At 43.4% G+C, this 16,633-nt stretch overlaps 1 protein-coding gene across 1 annotated transcript in view; it reads right to left on the reverse strand.

Annotated features, from left to right (window-relative positions):
- tmem131l (transmembrane 131 like) overlaps positions 1-16,633 on the reverse strand; it is a 94,814-nt gene that overhangs the window by 10,674 nt on the left and 67,507 nt on the right. The window contains exons 23-31 of the mRNA XM_084044521.1: positions 15,318-15,503; positions 14,014-14,166; positions 10,896-11,301; positions 9,958-10,248; positions 7,583-7,692; positions 7,073-7,236; positions 6,137-6,325; positions 5,626-5,707; positions 4,267-4,373 (exon numbers count right to left, since the gene is read on the reverse strand). Coding sequence (XP_083900647.1) covers positions 4,267-4,373; positions 5,626-5,707; positions 6,137-6,325; positions 7,073-7,236; positions 7,583-7,692; positions 9,958-10,248; positions 10,896-11,301; positions 14,014-14,166; positions 15,318-15,503 — 1,688 coding nt within the window. The remainder of the gene's footprint in view (positions 1-4,266; positions 4,374-5,625; positions 5,708-6,136; positions 6,326-7,072; positions 7,237-7,582; positions 7,693-9,957; positions 10,249-10,895; positions 11,302-14,013; positions 14,167-15,317; positions 15,504-16,633) is intronic.

Genomic DNA, 16,633 nt, shown 5'->3' on the forward strand with positions numbered 1-16,633 from the left:
GTTGCAAATGTTAGCTTTAAAAATATATATTAAAAGATATTTTAATATCTTTAAAAAATATATACTTTTTTGAAAAATAGCAGATCTACTCGCTGAGAAACTCAGCTTAAATGGCTTAAATGGCCTACGATAAAGTGAATATGTGCCGTCTTTAAGTGGTGGTTCTCAAACATTTTCATGTCAAGGACCCCTAATTAATGTTTATGTATTTGGCCGCAGACCCCAAAATATTTTGAGTCGGGGCCTCCATTCAAGATTTGAATACTTGATTCCTCCGTTCCGGGGAATCAAGAATCAAGATTCAACTTTATTGTCACATCACAGGTTTAAAAAAAAAAGTGGGTGAAATTCAATGCACAATTTTTTGTGCAAGTTCAATGCAACCTCCCAGGAACCCCCAGGATAGAGCCATATGAAATCCGTGTTAACGGAATCGCGGACGGAATCGCGGAAATGACCAATAAAAATGGAATTGGAATAAAACACGGAATATTGCAGAATTTGGAAAAAAAAAAAAAATCGCGGTAAAATATTTTTTTTTACCGCGAATTTTTACAAATCCACGGGACACCACCATTTTGCATGGCCACATCCTACTTTATAAACAGTAAAATCCACTAGAAATAGTCTTAGAAAGACGATAGAAACAATAATACATGCGCGACGCCATTTTGCGCATGCTCAGACCGAAGTCACCGAATTATTTTGGGAACATTTTTGCGTATAACACAACAAGGGCCATGTATGGACTGTTATATCTTGAACATTTATTCATTTCCACTTACCAGACACTTTTTTTTATGGTAAAAATGAGCATAAAAAGCAAAATACAGAATTCAGAAATATTAAAATGGAAAAAACAGAATTTGGGAAAAAATAAAACGGAATTGGGAAAAAAATAAAACGGATTTCATATGGCTCTACCCCAGGACCAAGCACCCAACCTGGGGTGACAGGTTTTTCTGAACCTGAGGTGACAGGTCAAAATTCTCAGTCACCCCACGCCCGTATCTGTGAAACTCACTCTGGACCCCACCTTCAAAACCCACCTCTTCAGACCTGCGAATCCCACCTAAACCCACCTAACCTGTTTTCTAACAAGCTTCAAGTTGTAACTGTACCACTTTCTTTAAAAGGTGCTGATTTTCTTTTGTTAAAATAAGTGTAAAATAGCTCTACTGTATATTCTGATAGAAATCATTAATATAGAGTGTTTGTTTCACTAAAGGCATGTTTCTCCATGCAGAAAAGAAAAGGCATTTTCAGGACGGGATATGAATTTGATCCAATCAGGAGAGAGAACAGGATACAGGATAAACAAGTGAAATTGAAATGATGACACACATAAACAAGCAGACAACATTGATACTGGAACACAAAAAAATTGAAGCTGATAAACGTGTTCTCTCTGCTGATTGGATGGAATTGGCAACCCACCCGTTTATTAAAGAGCTGGAGAGACAGGGAGACCCCTGTCACTGAACAAACACTCAGCACACTCACACACACTATACTGTAGCAATGATTACTATCAGAATATAGAACTTTTTAAAAGAAAAAAAATCCTAACCAAAACATATCACTTTAACCCTACCTTTAACTGTAATTCTGGTGGAGCAATGGTTTCCAAAGTATCTGACACCAACCTTGGGACATCAAATCCAAATATATATACCTGGGGCTGTGTCCAAAATCACTCCCTACTCACACACTTAATTTCTTAGTGGTAATGTATAGTGATAATTATTAAACCCCATTTAATAATAATAATATACAATAGTGGGCTCATCCTATCCTATCCCACAATGCATGCAAAAGTAGGGTCAACCTATGGTTACTATCGCAAACTCCATACCACTGGGGTCCTAGAGGAACCTTGCAGGTCTGTAACTCTGAGAGTGTACAAATGGAACCAAATGGACCCTTAGGGGTCCATTTGGTTCCATTTGTACACTCTCAGAGTTCTATGTAAGGGTCTGCTGGTGGTCCCCGGACCCGACGTTGAGAAACAGTGCCCTATGCCATTAGTTTTCAACCTTTTTATGCCCATGGCACCCCAAAGGTCAAGTCAAAATGTCAAGGCACACCTCTGTATTCATACGTACGCAATATAGCCTCTGCTAACACAACGTGTGATCACGTATCAACTCTGTGAACTTTTTATTTTATTTACTAATGCCAAATACATGGCATGTGACAAACAACTTAACTATATTACTCATTGAATATAACAAACACCCAACAATTGAGTTGAAACTATGCAATATTACATCTAAGCAGCAACAAAACCCATCTGAACCAGACAGGTGACAACGTTTAAATGAGTTAATGAAAAGCGTGTGTGTGCGTGCGTGCGTGCGTGTGTTATTGGCTATGACCAACATACTTAGAAATAAGCCTTACAGAGCCATGTGGCCCATAGGCCATAGGCCCAACTCCTGTTTCCGTTTATGACCAACCCACTTAGACAAGATCATATTCTTAAACCTCCTGCTTTGTGAAATAACATTTTGACCATCTCACTTCTACAATCTTTGCTCCCAACCCCTCATGTAGGCCTCTGCTACATCCTTTAACATCATGTTATTGTTAACATAACACTACAAGCAATAATGTTACACATTGTGCCGAGCATAGTTGTCTCTGTGTGTAAAACATGCTACTGTAGAGAGATAAGTTTGTCCTGCTACACGTGTTGATTTGATTATGCTCAACTCTGACCCGTTATCTTATTCAGGTCAAGGACATCAAACCAGATTCTGTTAACAAGTAATTTCCTATTCAAAGTTTAGACTATTGTCTAAATGGGATTAATGGGGTTATCAGTATTGCTGTCAATGTAAACTCATTGTTCTTGAGTCTTGAGTAGTGCAACAGTTAACCAAACTGATTGATTTAATCGATTCTATTAAAAGACAAAAACTGTTTATATTACAATAATCAATTTGGGGGATTCTTTTCTCTACTTACTCTACTTTACAAATGGCCAAAGACCACACTGGATCAGTGTGGAAGTTAAAGAGTATTGGAATCAGGCTTAAAAGGTAGGGTAAGTGATTTTATTTAGTGAAAAAAGTGTCTGATAGTACTTATTGCTATAGAGTGTTTGCTCAGTAACAGTCTCTCCAGCTCTTTATTAAACAGAAAATGCATTTTAAGGTCAGGATACACATTTTATCCAATCAGGATAGAGAACTCAGACAGGATACAGATTAAACAAGTGAAATGGGAAGTGATGACACAAATAAACTAGATAAAGTGCTCCTCGGAGCACAGGTCTCCGCCAGGTCAGATACGTTATTGTGGCCTCCTGGTGGCGCTATAATAGGCCAATGTGAAAAGGGTGCCATTTATTCTTAGGTCGTTCACGGCAATCGGACACTGCATTCATGATTTGAAGCATTTTGTTCCAAAAATGTGTTTTGCTAAATTAGACCTGCTGGTGGCGCTATAACAGGCCACTGTGAAAAGGGTGGCATTTCTTCCTCGGCCTAGTGGGAATGTGCGTGTGAAATTTCACGGAAATCGCACGCTGCGTTCATGGTTTGAGGCAGTTTGTTCAAAACGGACCAATCCTGCAAACTTTGGATGGCAACCTTAACCAATAAGGATGGAATATGGGAAATCGGACAGATCAGGGTTGATCACATGACTATAGAGATACTGTGTACCGATTTGCATGACGTTTGGTTAAAAACTGTAGGAATAATGTGAATAAAATGGGTTTTGCACAAATCGGCCTCCTGGTGGCGCTATAACAGGCCCATGTGAAAAATTTGAGGCAGAGGTTCTGAATTGGCATCCAGGGAGTGTGTGTGCACAGTTTCGCAGCGACCGGGCCAACGGTGCCGGAGATTTGGTGGTAACACACGGACACACGGACGGACACACGGACACACGGACGGACACACGGACGGAGGGTAAAACATACTCTCTCGCCATGCCTTACGGCCTGGCGGAGACAATGAGCAGACAATTGGAACTGGAACAATATAAAAATTAAGCCGATAAATGGGTACTCTCTCCTGATTGGCTGAGCTTTTGCAACCCACCTGAAAATGTATTTTCTGTTTATTAAAGAGCTGGAGAGACATGGAGACCCCTGTTACTGAACAAACACTCTATAGCAATTCTATCAAAATATAGAGCTTTAACTTTTGAACATTTATTTTTGTTTAAAACAAAAACATATCACTTAGGGTAGGGTAAGTCACAGTAAGTGACTTACTCTACCGTTGTATGTACAGGGTTTAAGTAAGAGCTTACCAGTGTTCCTGTCCAGACCAGCGGTGACAGCGGCGAAGCTGGGGTTAAAACATGGAACCGGAGGCTCTGGAGTTTGGCACACATCTTTACGGTACAAACTGGTAACACTGTAAGACAGACAGACAGACAGGTCTTTATGATACTAACTGGTAACACAGTAAGACAGACAGACAGACAGGTCTTTATAATACAAACTGGTAACTGGTAATGTTTGAAAAGGTTCGTTAATAATGGCATGCCCAAAGTAGGCATGCCAGGTTGGAGGTGGTCAAAGGCGGGTGAAACCCCTACAGTAGGCTGAGTGTAGTTTATTTTCCAAACCTACAGCAGATTAAAAACATGGGAGTCTGCATCTGGCTGACCTTATAGTACAGTGGTTCTCACATTCTTCAAGCTGCGACCACCCAAACATAATCATATTTGAGCTGGGGGACCCCCAACCATGACAAGCTCTTGGGATTTAGGAGTTGTGGCATTACATTTTGTTTGACTCGGTTCCACAGATGAAAATAGTCGAAATAGCCAATCTACAAGCTCACAATGCGAGGCGTTGTGAGCTTCTAGATTGGCTATTTTCACTTCTTTTTCTTTAAATTTCACTATGTGTGCCTCTTTCTTGGGTAATATTTTACAATTTGGCCAATGTTTGACCATTTTCATAGTATAGTTTGTTGATTACTTTTGATGCAGTAATGGTCTTATTATTTTTCTTTTCATTTTCATTTTAAATTGTCATGTGCATACCCTGTATACACTTATACTGTACTGTTTGTTTAATGTCGAGTGAGCAAACAATGTTGCACATTAAGTAAATAACCTTGGGACCCCCCCAAAACCCGACCCATAGTTTGAGAACCACTGTTATAGTACACAGTAATGACCAGTGGTACACCCATGGCTCTGGCTACACCTAAATGCAACACACCCATTATTCATTTGATTAGCTGCAGCTGCGTTGCCAACTAGCCTGCCATGTTTTTAATAAATCTGCTGTAGTTTTTCACCTGAACTGGAAAACAAACAAACAAAACCAGCCTGGGGGTTCATCCTTTTAAAGGATTACATGTAGGGGGAAGAGGGTGGGGGTGGGGGGTGCTGTTCCAAAGTCTGGGGGGCAGCCACAGTAAAGGTGTGGTCAATGTGTTACAATGCTAATGCATGAGAGTTTCAGTTAGGAACCAAATGGACTCTTACTGTCTGTTAACTAATGGAACCAAATGGACCCACAATGGGGGTCCATGACCTAAAGCATATCAAACTGGGGGTCCTTGAAATGAAAAAGTGTGAGAACCACTGGTCTACTAGATGATGTTGTGTTAAGAGTTGTATGGAAGCAGTTGTACTCTGTATTGTGTGTACCTCTGGGTCTTGTAGTTTGCGTTGATAGTCTGGTAGCAGTCTCTCTCTGCAGGGTACATGTTGTACTGCTGCATGGAGTCTCCTGGAGAGCACACACACACACACACACACACACACACACACACACACACGCACGGTTTTACAGGGGTCAAAATGTGGCTGAAATTCGTTGTCATAGACGCTTCATCATTGAAGAAAGGTGGAAAGAGAGAAAGTAACATAAAAACAGATCAACTGTGTGTGTGTGTGTGTACTTCTATTATTATATTTTGAGGGCCACATGCGCCCAAAAGAGCTCAGGCTTTAGGGTTAGGGTTCAAAATGGAAAAACATGGACAAAAATGCATTCATAAAATGACCATAATAAAATGTTTAATGTCCTCAAAAGTATAGTACAATACAAGAGTGTGTGTGTGTGTGTGTGTGTGTGTGTGTGTGTGTGTGTGTGTGTGTGTGTGTGTGTGTGTGTGTGTGTGTGTGTGTGTGTGTGTGTGCGCGCGCGCGTGCGTACTCTTCCTAGCAGAGGTAGTGCAGTGTGTTGTCCGGTGGTCTCTCTCTCCCTCTATGCTGCTGGTGGAGCTCCAGCTCCCCCTGCTGGCCCGAACGCTGCCCGACGAGCTGCCCGAGTCTGAGCCCGACTCACACACACCCCCTCCCCGCTCCGCTGGACACCTCCGCCTGGGCCGGGACACACACACACCTGCTGGGACGGACACACGCACACGCACACGCAATGACAAGAACAGCAATCAAGAAATCGATCAATCAATCCATCCATTTTTACTCCACACACTTCCATGATAGACAGATTTAGACCTCAGAACCATCTGGTGTTATACTGTATAGCTTGAAGATTGTCTTTTTTTCACTATTTGTCAACAGATGAATTTATAGAGATGAATAGAAATGAGTCTGAACAAATCCACAAAATAATTACGATTATCTCAAAATAGATCAGTGGTTCTCAACCTTTTCAGGCTGCGACCCCCCCAACATAATCATATTTGAACTGGAGACCCCCCAAAATAATCATAGTTGAGGCATTACATTTAGTCTGACACGGTTCCACAGATAAATATTGTGAAAATAGCTGATCTACAAGCTGACAACGCATCACAAAGCGAGGCGTTGTGAGCTTATTTAGATCTGCTATTTTCACAATGTTTGCCTCTTTCTGGTATTTTTTCATTCCTTTACTTTTTTTTTTTTTAGGTAGGCTACACATTTGTTTTATTACATTTTTCACTGTCATCTGGGGACCCACCCAAAATCATGTGGGGACCCCCCTGGGGGTCCCGACCCACAGGTTGAGGACCACTGAAATAGATGACAGGCCTAGCACCTAAATGAAAGAGTTGGGCGCACCAGTGCAACCAAAAAGTTAGCCTGAAAGCCTGCTATAATTGTGTGCAGTGTACTGTGTGGTGTTCTGAAGAGAGTTATGTACCATTGTGTTTGATAGGGACGGTGGTGTTCTGGACTGGTTTCACGGGTTCCGCCTTAGAACAGCGGTTCCTGCTTCGCGTTCCGTTGACGTTCCGTTGTTCGCCTGTCCTCCAATCAGCTTCCTTCTCCCTCTCTGACATCATGACCACGCTGTGGTCAGGAACACTGTACAGATCAAACACACACACACAAACACACAAACACGTGCAGATCTCACACACACACACACACACACACACACACACACAGCTGACAATTAACTTATTTCACTTGAGTGTATAATTGGATAAATAACTACTACTACTAATGAATATTGAATATCATTCTAAAGCATTAACGTAGCTCAAAATGCCGAATGAGAGGGCGTAAAACCAACATAAAATACTACAGTAACAGTGAAACCTATTCATAGATGGACAAAACACTGCTTTTGTGGCAGTAGTTTATATGAAGAGGTACAGGTCAGTATTTTTACCTGAAGTACAGGTAGTTTAGTAATTGAGTAGTTTACCCAGGCTCTACAGTCTTGCGTCGGTTCTTCTTCCCTTTGTTAGCTGCCGTTGGTCCTCCAGACTCCGGGCTCTCGCACTTCTTCTTCGGGGCTTTCACGTCGTCTCTGGTCTGGAGACACAAGACGAAAACATTAGGGGCTGCAACCAAGGGGTTATACTGTAGCTTCCAAGTTGTCCACTCAATAATCTGCCCTCATCGCTCAGTGAATCTGCCTAGCAACACAGCGGCTGAAGCATTGTGTACGGTGTTAGAACCAGTGGTTTTACCACCTGGATCTCCCTCTGTTGCGCTGAAATAGGCTCTATGCACAGCAGCCATATTATCACTTCCTTCACAGGTGTTACCAATGATACTAATGAAGGCTCTGTTCCATTTAGTGTAGCACAGTGGTTTCCACGACCCCCGTAACTCTGAGAGTGTACAAATGGAACCAAATGGACCCTTACGGGTCCATTTGGTTCCATTTGTACTCTCAGAGTTACACACCTGTAAGGGGGCATTTGGAAGTCCATGAGGGTCCCTGGACCCCAACTGTAGACCCACTGGTGTAACAGAGTGTTTCCAGTGAGCCAACATGCACAATATCATCACCCTGACTCTGTTTGACCAGAATGGAACAGAGCCTTCATTAGTAACACCTGTGAATGTATTCATAATAATGGCTGCTGTGAATAGACCCTATTCTGAAATTTGTCACAGAGGTTTTGCCATCTTTTTCGACAGGCTGCGTTTATGCATGGTCACTGAGAGAGGGATTACAGAGGTGTTTGTACCTCTTGGAGGTTGGCTCCTAAGGCTAGTACCTCGCAACCTCCTCCTCCTCAAAAAAGGTGTCTCCAAAACTATCACCACTTTCACTGCTGGCAGAATCAAGCAACAAGCCTTGGGCCGAACGCGCAAACAAAGCTAAAATAAATCACGTCCACCTTGAACTTTTAAACCTTGAAACGATGATCAATGCATTTTTTAATAATCCCTTAAATCAGTGGTTCTCAACCAGTGGTCCGGGGACCACCAGTGGTCCTTGAGGGGGTTCCAGGTGGTTTTGAGCTAAATGATGGAGAGTTGGTAACCAAATGGACCCTTACAGATCTTTAACTCTGGAGAGCGTAAAATGAAAACAAATGGTTCCGGGTCCATTTGTTTTCATTTTACGCTCTCAAGAGTTACATTATTGTTAAACATCTGCATTACTTAATTAACACATGGGGTGCCAAAACCGAAGGGTATTCGGTTTTGCTAATAATTACGCGGAGTGCCAAAACCGAAGGGTATTCGGTTTTGCTGTCTTTTTGTTTTTTTCGTTTTTCTCCACACGGGCGGGGCTGGAGCAGCTCTGGGAGTATCCATTGTGATCCTAAGAAGGATAGGCCAAATGGATCACCGGAAACAAAAACATGGCTCCCATCCGCTTCCTGTCTATTTCCTTCTTTAAAACGTCTATATCTCCGAATCTGTTTCCGGTGGCGAAAACCAGTCATGCGTGATGCGCGATCCCCCCCCATTGTAACTCGCGAGTGAAATGTTATGGTTCCAGGCTGTAGCTAGGGTCGTCGCGCTACATGAATGGATGCTTTTTTTTGCGTGGATTTGCTGGTCGTGGAGTCTAGAGCTTTAAACAGCAAAGCGCAGTCAATGGTGAGAATGCTGGCACCCAACGTAAGTTGTTATGAAAAAATGCTGGCACCCAATGTGTTAAATAATTGTTCTTTTGATCAACGTTTGCCTGTTAATATCTCTCCTATGGTACCACATAAATACAGAATTAATCGTAAAAAAAATCGTATCCAACGATAACAAAATATTCAAAGTTTTGAGTCTGAGAGGCTAAATCTCATCAAACGATGGTCCATGGCTCAAATGGCAAATAAATAATGGACCTTGATATGAAAAGGGTTGAAAACCACTGACTTAAAATCGATTAGTTCTTACCATTGAATCCCTAAAAACTTTTACACAAATTCCTCCTTCCTCATTTTTCCCGTTTTTCACACAGAACCAGGAGGTAACGCGATCCAAAGATTTACTGCTCCATTCACTTCCTGGTTAAAGTATTAGGGAAATATTCTGAATCTCGGCTCCTGTGTTTTACTATGTATTTTTGAGCGAAACATTGAGCTATTTTCAACAGTGTATAACAAGCGAACGGGAATCGCGATGACATTTCTTTTTATCACGGAAGCACAGTGAAACCCTCCGTGATTATCAACCATCAGGGGATCGATCATACTGGAGATAAATATTCTGTGACTACTTGAAAAGGTAAGAACATCGCAAAATCTTGGCAGTCTGAGCTTTTTGGGCTATTTAGTGAATGGCAGTGAATGAGTTAAGAAATACAAAATCAAATAACGAGAAGTCCTCCATCCTCACCTCCAGCTGGGATGAGTCAGTCTTGCTGTCGGTGTATCTCTCGGTGCTGCTGAGGCTGTGCGTAGCCGGGCTGCAGAGCAGCAGGCCCGGCCTGGGGCCTGGGCCCACGGTGACGCTGTCCGGGCTGCTGAGGCTGTGCGTGGCGGGGCTGCAGAGCAGCAGGCCCGGCCTGGGGCCTGGGCCCACGGTGACGTTGTCTGGGAACCCGGCAGGCGCTTCCATGGGAAACATATTGTCTTCTGCCGGCTCCAGCTCCAACTGCAACTGAATCTGGGCGTCTTCCTTAAAATCCTGTGAGACCCACATTTATATGCACGATTAGGACATGTTTGTTTCGTCTTATGTGTAATATAAGTTATCATTTAACCACTTAAACCCCTATATACTTTGGAACTGCACACTGACCAAACCTAATCAGAAGCAGGTTGTCCAGTACTGCGTTGACTTCAAACACTGATGAAAACAGCAATGGCGGAAGAAGTAATAGCTAAATGCCTACTAGATGAGGCTAAAGCTATAAATTCAAGACAATGTTTAAAGATAACATAGTAGATAAATATATTGTACTTGTACAAGTATTGTACTTGTAATTTTTGTTGTGACTAACTCTGTACATGGCTTAAGACCAAAATAAAACCATTCATTCATTCAAATGCATGCTAAACGAGGCAAGACGAGTGCTACTGCCAGACATTGCTGCCAATAAACCTGGTGCGATAGGCAGGTATAGGAGTCTTTGCAGTCATGTAAATGTATCCTACTGTAAGCTTGTTGCTTAGCAGAAAGAGTAATTAAAAAATATTTTTTAAATAGATGAACGGAAACGACGAACAGACGACAGTTTCCGTTCTCTGCTTTCAGGAGGCGTAGCTACAGACTCTATGTAGCACTTGAATATTGTGGAATAGTTGTTTGGCCTGAGAGACCATACTACTCACAGGGTTAAAGTGCGTTGCTGTGGTCATGGTGTTCTTGTCGTGCGGTGCGGGGGGGAACAGGGGCTCGTTGTTGTTGCAGACGTCGGGGTCCGGCGTCAGCGGGGGGGCGGGGCTGAGGTCGTCACGTTGTTCCTCCTCCTCGGCGGCGGTCGCCGCGGTTACGGCGGAGGAGCCGGGTTTGTACTTGGTGTAGAACAGCGAGACGCGGTGTTTCTTCTGAGGCTGGGAGGAGGAGGAGGTGGAGCCGGAACCGGAACCCGACCCGGACCCGGACGAGCCTTTCTTATTGGAGGACTGGGTCCGAGGCGCGCTGCCGCTATTGGCCAGCGCCGGAGAGCCCCGCCCCTTCCCTTTGTCGGAGGTGTGGCCAGAGTCGACGTAGCTCTTGCAGCTGCCCTTGGTTTTACTGTTAAAAACACAAACAATGACAACATATTAATTACAAAATTACTGGAGCTTCTATTACTGCGGTTTGCTACGCTGTCAGTCCATTTTATGAAATAAATGCATTGGCGGTAGTTGTAAATGTATGGAATCTACAAGTGGTGGAAAAAGTACTCAAATGTTTTACTTAAAGTAATACTAGGTCACTTTTTCAACAAAACTAAAGTTAAATTGTATATCTTTTGTGAGTGGCAAGAGTTTCACAACACCCACTCCATGAATTTCACCCCTGAAAGCCTTTTATACATATATTTTCTATTGAACGGTGATAGGGGTGTCTTTCCCGTGAAAATGACGTGATGTAGCCGGAAAACGGAAGCGGAAATGCACCGGTTTCCTGTTTGGCCAGGAACTACCGCGCTAATAACAAAAAGGAAACTCACGCTGATTTTAAGAGATTGTATGATTTGAAGATCGAAAAAAAAAACAGAAAAAGAAAACACAGCTCACGGTAACTAAAGCTCCACTGGCTAAGAGAAACGATCCACAGATCGTATAAAACAATTATTATTATCGCGACACATTGTGAGCTTGTAGATCTGCTATTTTCAAATGACAGAAATGTATATAGGGCTGAAGTGGTTAATGTATAGTTTGTAATAATAATCTAAATCTACAAAGTAACTAGAAAGTTTTCAAATAATTGTAGTGGAGTTGCCTTTGAGATGTAGTGGAGTAGAAGTAAAAGTACTGAAAACTGGAAATACTCCAGTAAAGTAAAAAATACCTCAAAATTGTATAATACTAGTAAGTACAGTACTTGTGTACATATACTTAGTTACTTTACACCACTGGAATCTACTGACAACAGCTGTCATCTTAACACTAAACATCACTCCTCTGATTCTTGGACACCTACATGCAGTTCAGACTAGCCCACACGGGGGCGCATTACACCAGCTTTGTTTGGCTCTTGGTTCTCAGAACCTAACTTGTAGCACTAGAGTTCTGGGAACCAAAAACTCAGAACTTATGTTTTCCTTTTTTATTTCTAATCTAGCGAAAATAGCAGATCTACAAGCTCACAACAAGACAGAACGCAACTCGTTGTGATCTTGTAGATCTGCTATTTTCATGAGGTATTTTTTAACGACATACCACCCCCCCTTCAGGGGTGATTCTGCCCATCTTTCGCCGCAGGCTGAAAACCCACCTCTTCAGGAAACACTACCCTGACCCTTCCTCTTTGCCTTGCCTACTTGTTGTCAATTATTTGTATGAGCTCTTGTTTTATTGGATCTTGTTTATTTGATACACTTATTTGTTTTAACTCTTGCTCATTTGATTTTCCTATTTGTCTCATCTGGTTAAGAAAGTAGGTAGCTGATATATTGCATTATTACCGTAGCACTAGCTATACCCTTAGTTGCTTGTTTTAGAAGAGAATGCACTTAAGACTTCTGGTGATTAGTAGTTTTCTTGTCTACCTATGTTGAATGCACTTATTTTAAGTCCCTTTGCATAAAGGCGTCTGCTAAATGACTGTAATGTAATGTAATGTCTGCTAAATGACTGTAATGTAATTCTGGTTACAATGGAAACTGGTTCTGGGTTCTGGGTTAACCCTTCGTAGTGGAACAGAGTGGCCCTCATTTATCAACGCGGTGCAGCCCGAATAATGAGCGTACAGCGTAATCACCGCACCTTTCGGCATTTATCAATATATCCTGACGTGGGCTTCATCCTACTTTACGCTGAGATCTCACGTCTGGTCGAGACCAGTTGTTGACGTTGGCTGCGCCCGTTTATTCCATTCTAGACCTGCAGAGCAGCATTGTTTGACTGTCTGAGAGGCATCTGGACACATATATCCACTCCAAAATGTATATCTACACTAATAAATAATCCCTGTGAAAATATAACATCTTATAAAGTAATTTAAACAAACTGCTTTAACAGTCATTCGGTTAAGCTTGCAGATCTGCATGGCTGCATTGGCTATTTGAAAATAGCAGATCTACAAGCTCACAACAGGTCGCATTGCGACGCGTTGTGAGCTTGTAGATCTGCTATTTTCAGCGCGGCAGCGCAGCAGTGCTTCTGCGAGAGAATTTTCGGGAGCCCCGACCATCTTTTCACTGACAGTGAGGTCTCCAAACTTACAGTAGCTTGTCCTATGTTATGGAGTTATGTCATAGAGAGTTATGTAGGCTACACAACCTGGCTGGGTTAAGGATATAAACCCGACGCTCCAATATTAACGTGGCGGCACGGAATCACTGCATTCCGCCCGAGTCTCATGTACCGCTACGCTACGGACACGGACATGAAAGACAAAGTTGGGCGGGCGCGTGTGTGTGTGTGTGTGTGTGTGTGTGTGTGTGTGTGTGTGTGTGTGTGTGTGTGTGAGAGAGAGCGAGAGAGAGCGAGAGAGAGAGGCGTGTGCGTATGCGGCGAGGCCAGCGGGGGAACCTGTTTCTTATTGGCTTTTCATGTCTTTGGTCGTATTCTGGTTCGTCTTCATGTCGCAAAATCGGGGCGTTTTGAGAAAATTTAAGGGCGTGTTATTTAAATTCAGCCGTGACATTTATCAACGCTGGGACCAAGTGTACGCTCGGATCAGCTGTGTAGGATGCGTTGATAAATGTGACTTTGACGTTGGTGTACGGCCGAATATATGGAAAAATATATGGCGGTTTATACGCTGCGTTGATAAATGAGGGCCAGTGTGTACCTGACTCCGTTGGGGGTGATGTTGTTGACAGGGTGCTGGTCTCTGGACAGACCGGCGTTGCTGTGGTTGATCCTGACGCCGGGGGAGGAGAACTCTGTCAGGATGTACTGAGCCTGGTGGAACGCCATCAGACACACCCCCAACAGAGAGAAACTGTAAAACACACACAGTACACACACTGAGCCTGGTGGAACGCCATCAGACACACCCCCAACAGAGAGAAACTGAAACCAAAACACACACAGTACACACACTTAGCATAATGAAAATCGCTACTACTACAAATCAAGTAGTAGTAGTAGTATAGTGATACAACTAATTAATAATTTGGTCCGCACTCCTTGGTGGTATTTGTCACTGTATTTGCATATACAGTGTGGTATCTGCATTTTTTTTTTTTTTTTTTTAAGATTGTTTTTGGGGGCTTTTTATACCTTTATTTAGAGAGGGACAGGGAAAGTAGGCTGACAGGAAATGGGGATAGAGATGGGGGGTGACATGCAGCAAAGGTCGCCGGGAACGGGAGTCGAACCCGCGACACGCTGTCAGGCTGGCATTGCAGCCTAGGGTGCCTGGACCGTCACGCTACGGCCCAGGCCGTGGTATCTGCATTTAACCATCCTAAGTATCAGGAGCAGTGGGGGCTACGGGGGGCAGCGCCTCAAGGAGCAGTTAGGGGTTAAATGTCTTGCTCAGGGACACCTTGGCCCCGGCAATGTGTGCCTGGGGCCAAGGTGTCCCTGAGCAAGACATTTAACGGAATCGAACCTGGGAACTTCTGCTTCCCAGGCGGGCTCTCTACCCATTCAGCTATGCCAGCCCCAATTGTCATAGAAGGTCTTGGAAGAAATACTCAAGATGTTTTACTAAAGTAAACGTAGCAATACCATTATACTAATTAAGGGTCTGTTCCATTTAGTGTAGCACAGTGGCTTAAAGTTTCAAGGACCCCCATACTGTAACTCTAAGAAGGGTCTATTTGGTTCCATTTGTACACTCTTATAGAGTTACACACCCGTAAGGGGCCATTTGGAACCCCCTCATAGAACCATGAGCCACACGTTGAGACCCACTGTTTCCAGTGAGCCAACATGCACACTATCAGCACCCTGACCCAGAATGGAACAGAGCCTTCATTAGTATCACTGGGCGACACCTGTGAGACCAGTGCAGTAAGGAAGAGGCCCATTTTCTTTCCAATACGGCTGCTGTGCATAGAGCCTATTGCGATCAGGCGACTATGTAATAATTGTGACAGGCCTAAAGTGACAGAGTAGATGGTGGGGTGGTGTTGGGGTGCTGACCAGGTGAAGATGAGGGTGAACACCCAGAAGGTGTCCTCCCAGCTGGGCCCAGGGACCACCTGGGCACACAGGGGCAGCATGTGGTGAGGCAGCGTCACGTTGAGCGTGAACGGGAACGAGGAGCCGCGAGACGTCACCAACGTCAGGTCCCTGATCACCCAGGAGGAGGTGAAGTCTGGAGTGAACCTGGTGGATGGAGAGAGAGAGAGAGAGAGAGAGAGAGAGAGATGCAACGTGTTTTAAAATGCTCTTCCTCGTAACAACAGTGAATTAATTGTCTACTGTGGTAATTTGGAGGACCTTTGTGAGTGTTTCAACTGAACTGAACTGAAAGAAGGTGAGACAGAGAGGAACACAGTGCGTGTGTGTGTGTGTGTGTGTGTGTGTGTGTGTGGAGAAAGACAGACAGATAGAGAAAGTTAGGGCGTAGGGAAGTGAAAGTGTGTGTGTGTGTGTGTGTGTGTGTGTGTGTGTGTGTGTGTGTGTGTGTGTGTGCGTGTGTGTGTGTGTGTGTGTGCGTGCGTGCGTGCGTGCGTGCGTGCGTCGTGTTCATTTTTAGAGCATGTTTATTTGAAGTATCAGTCAATGGGTTGTGTTCCACCTTGGATCAAGGGCACTAATGCAGTATACTTTAAGTTCTTATTGATTGGTATCGCTTTTTTGTATTAATGTTATTTTATCATTAAAGTCTTAGCGTTTCTCCAAATTATTTGCGGGCCCACTTGCAATATCCCCGCGGCCCATCAGCGGGCCCCTGCCCACAGGTTGAGAAGCACTGGACTAAAGTGAATTTACGGACATCTCACACAAGTTCAAGGAAAACGAGGCGTACAGTAAGTATGAAAGAGGAAGTAAAAGTAATGTACTGAGTTACACAGTACAGTGTTTTCCCCTAGCCAGAAGCTGAAGGTGTGGGGGAGGATGCGTGGAATGCAGAGAGGATGCGTGGGATGCAGAAATGATTTGGCGCGCGTGCGCGCCGACAATTTCTGGGTTCTCAAAATGCATATTTGTGCTCAAACACAAACTTATAGTACATGTGCAAAGTAATGAGCAGGAACATATCTGTATAGTTTACATATGAATTGTCTCCAGATTTAGGAAAACATACTTTTATTAGACCAAGTAGTATAGACAAACTGTCATACATAACAAAAAAGACATTGGTGGAGGAAGTACTCACACTTCTTACTTAACACATTACCTGCCAATCACGGATATGTCCATGATTACATTTTTTTTTTTAATGATACTGTGGCGGCCAGATTTAAGGGGTGGCGGCACGCCACTGCTTAATGCATATAGGGGAAACACTG

The sequence above is a fragment of the Gymnoscopelus microlampas genome (assembly GCF_963454915.1).
Source record: "Gymnoscopelus microlampas genome assembly, chromosome: 2".
Classification (NCBI taxonomy): Eukaryota; Metazoa; Chordata; class Actinopteri; order Myctophiformes; family Myctophidae; genus Gymnoscopelus; species Gymnoscopelus microlampas.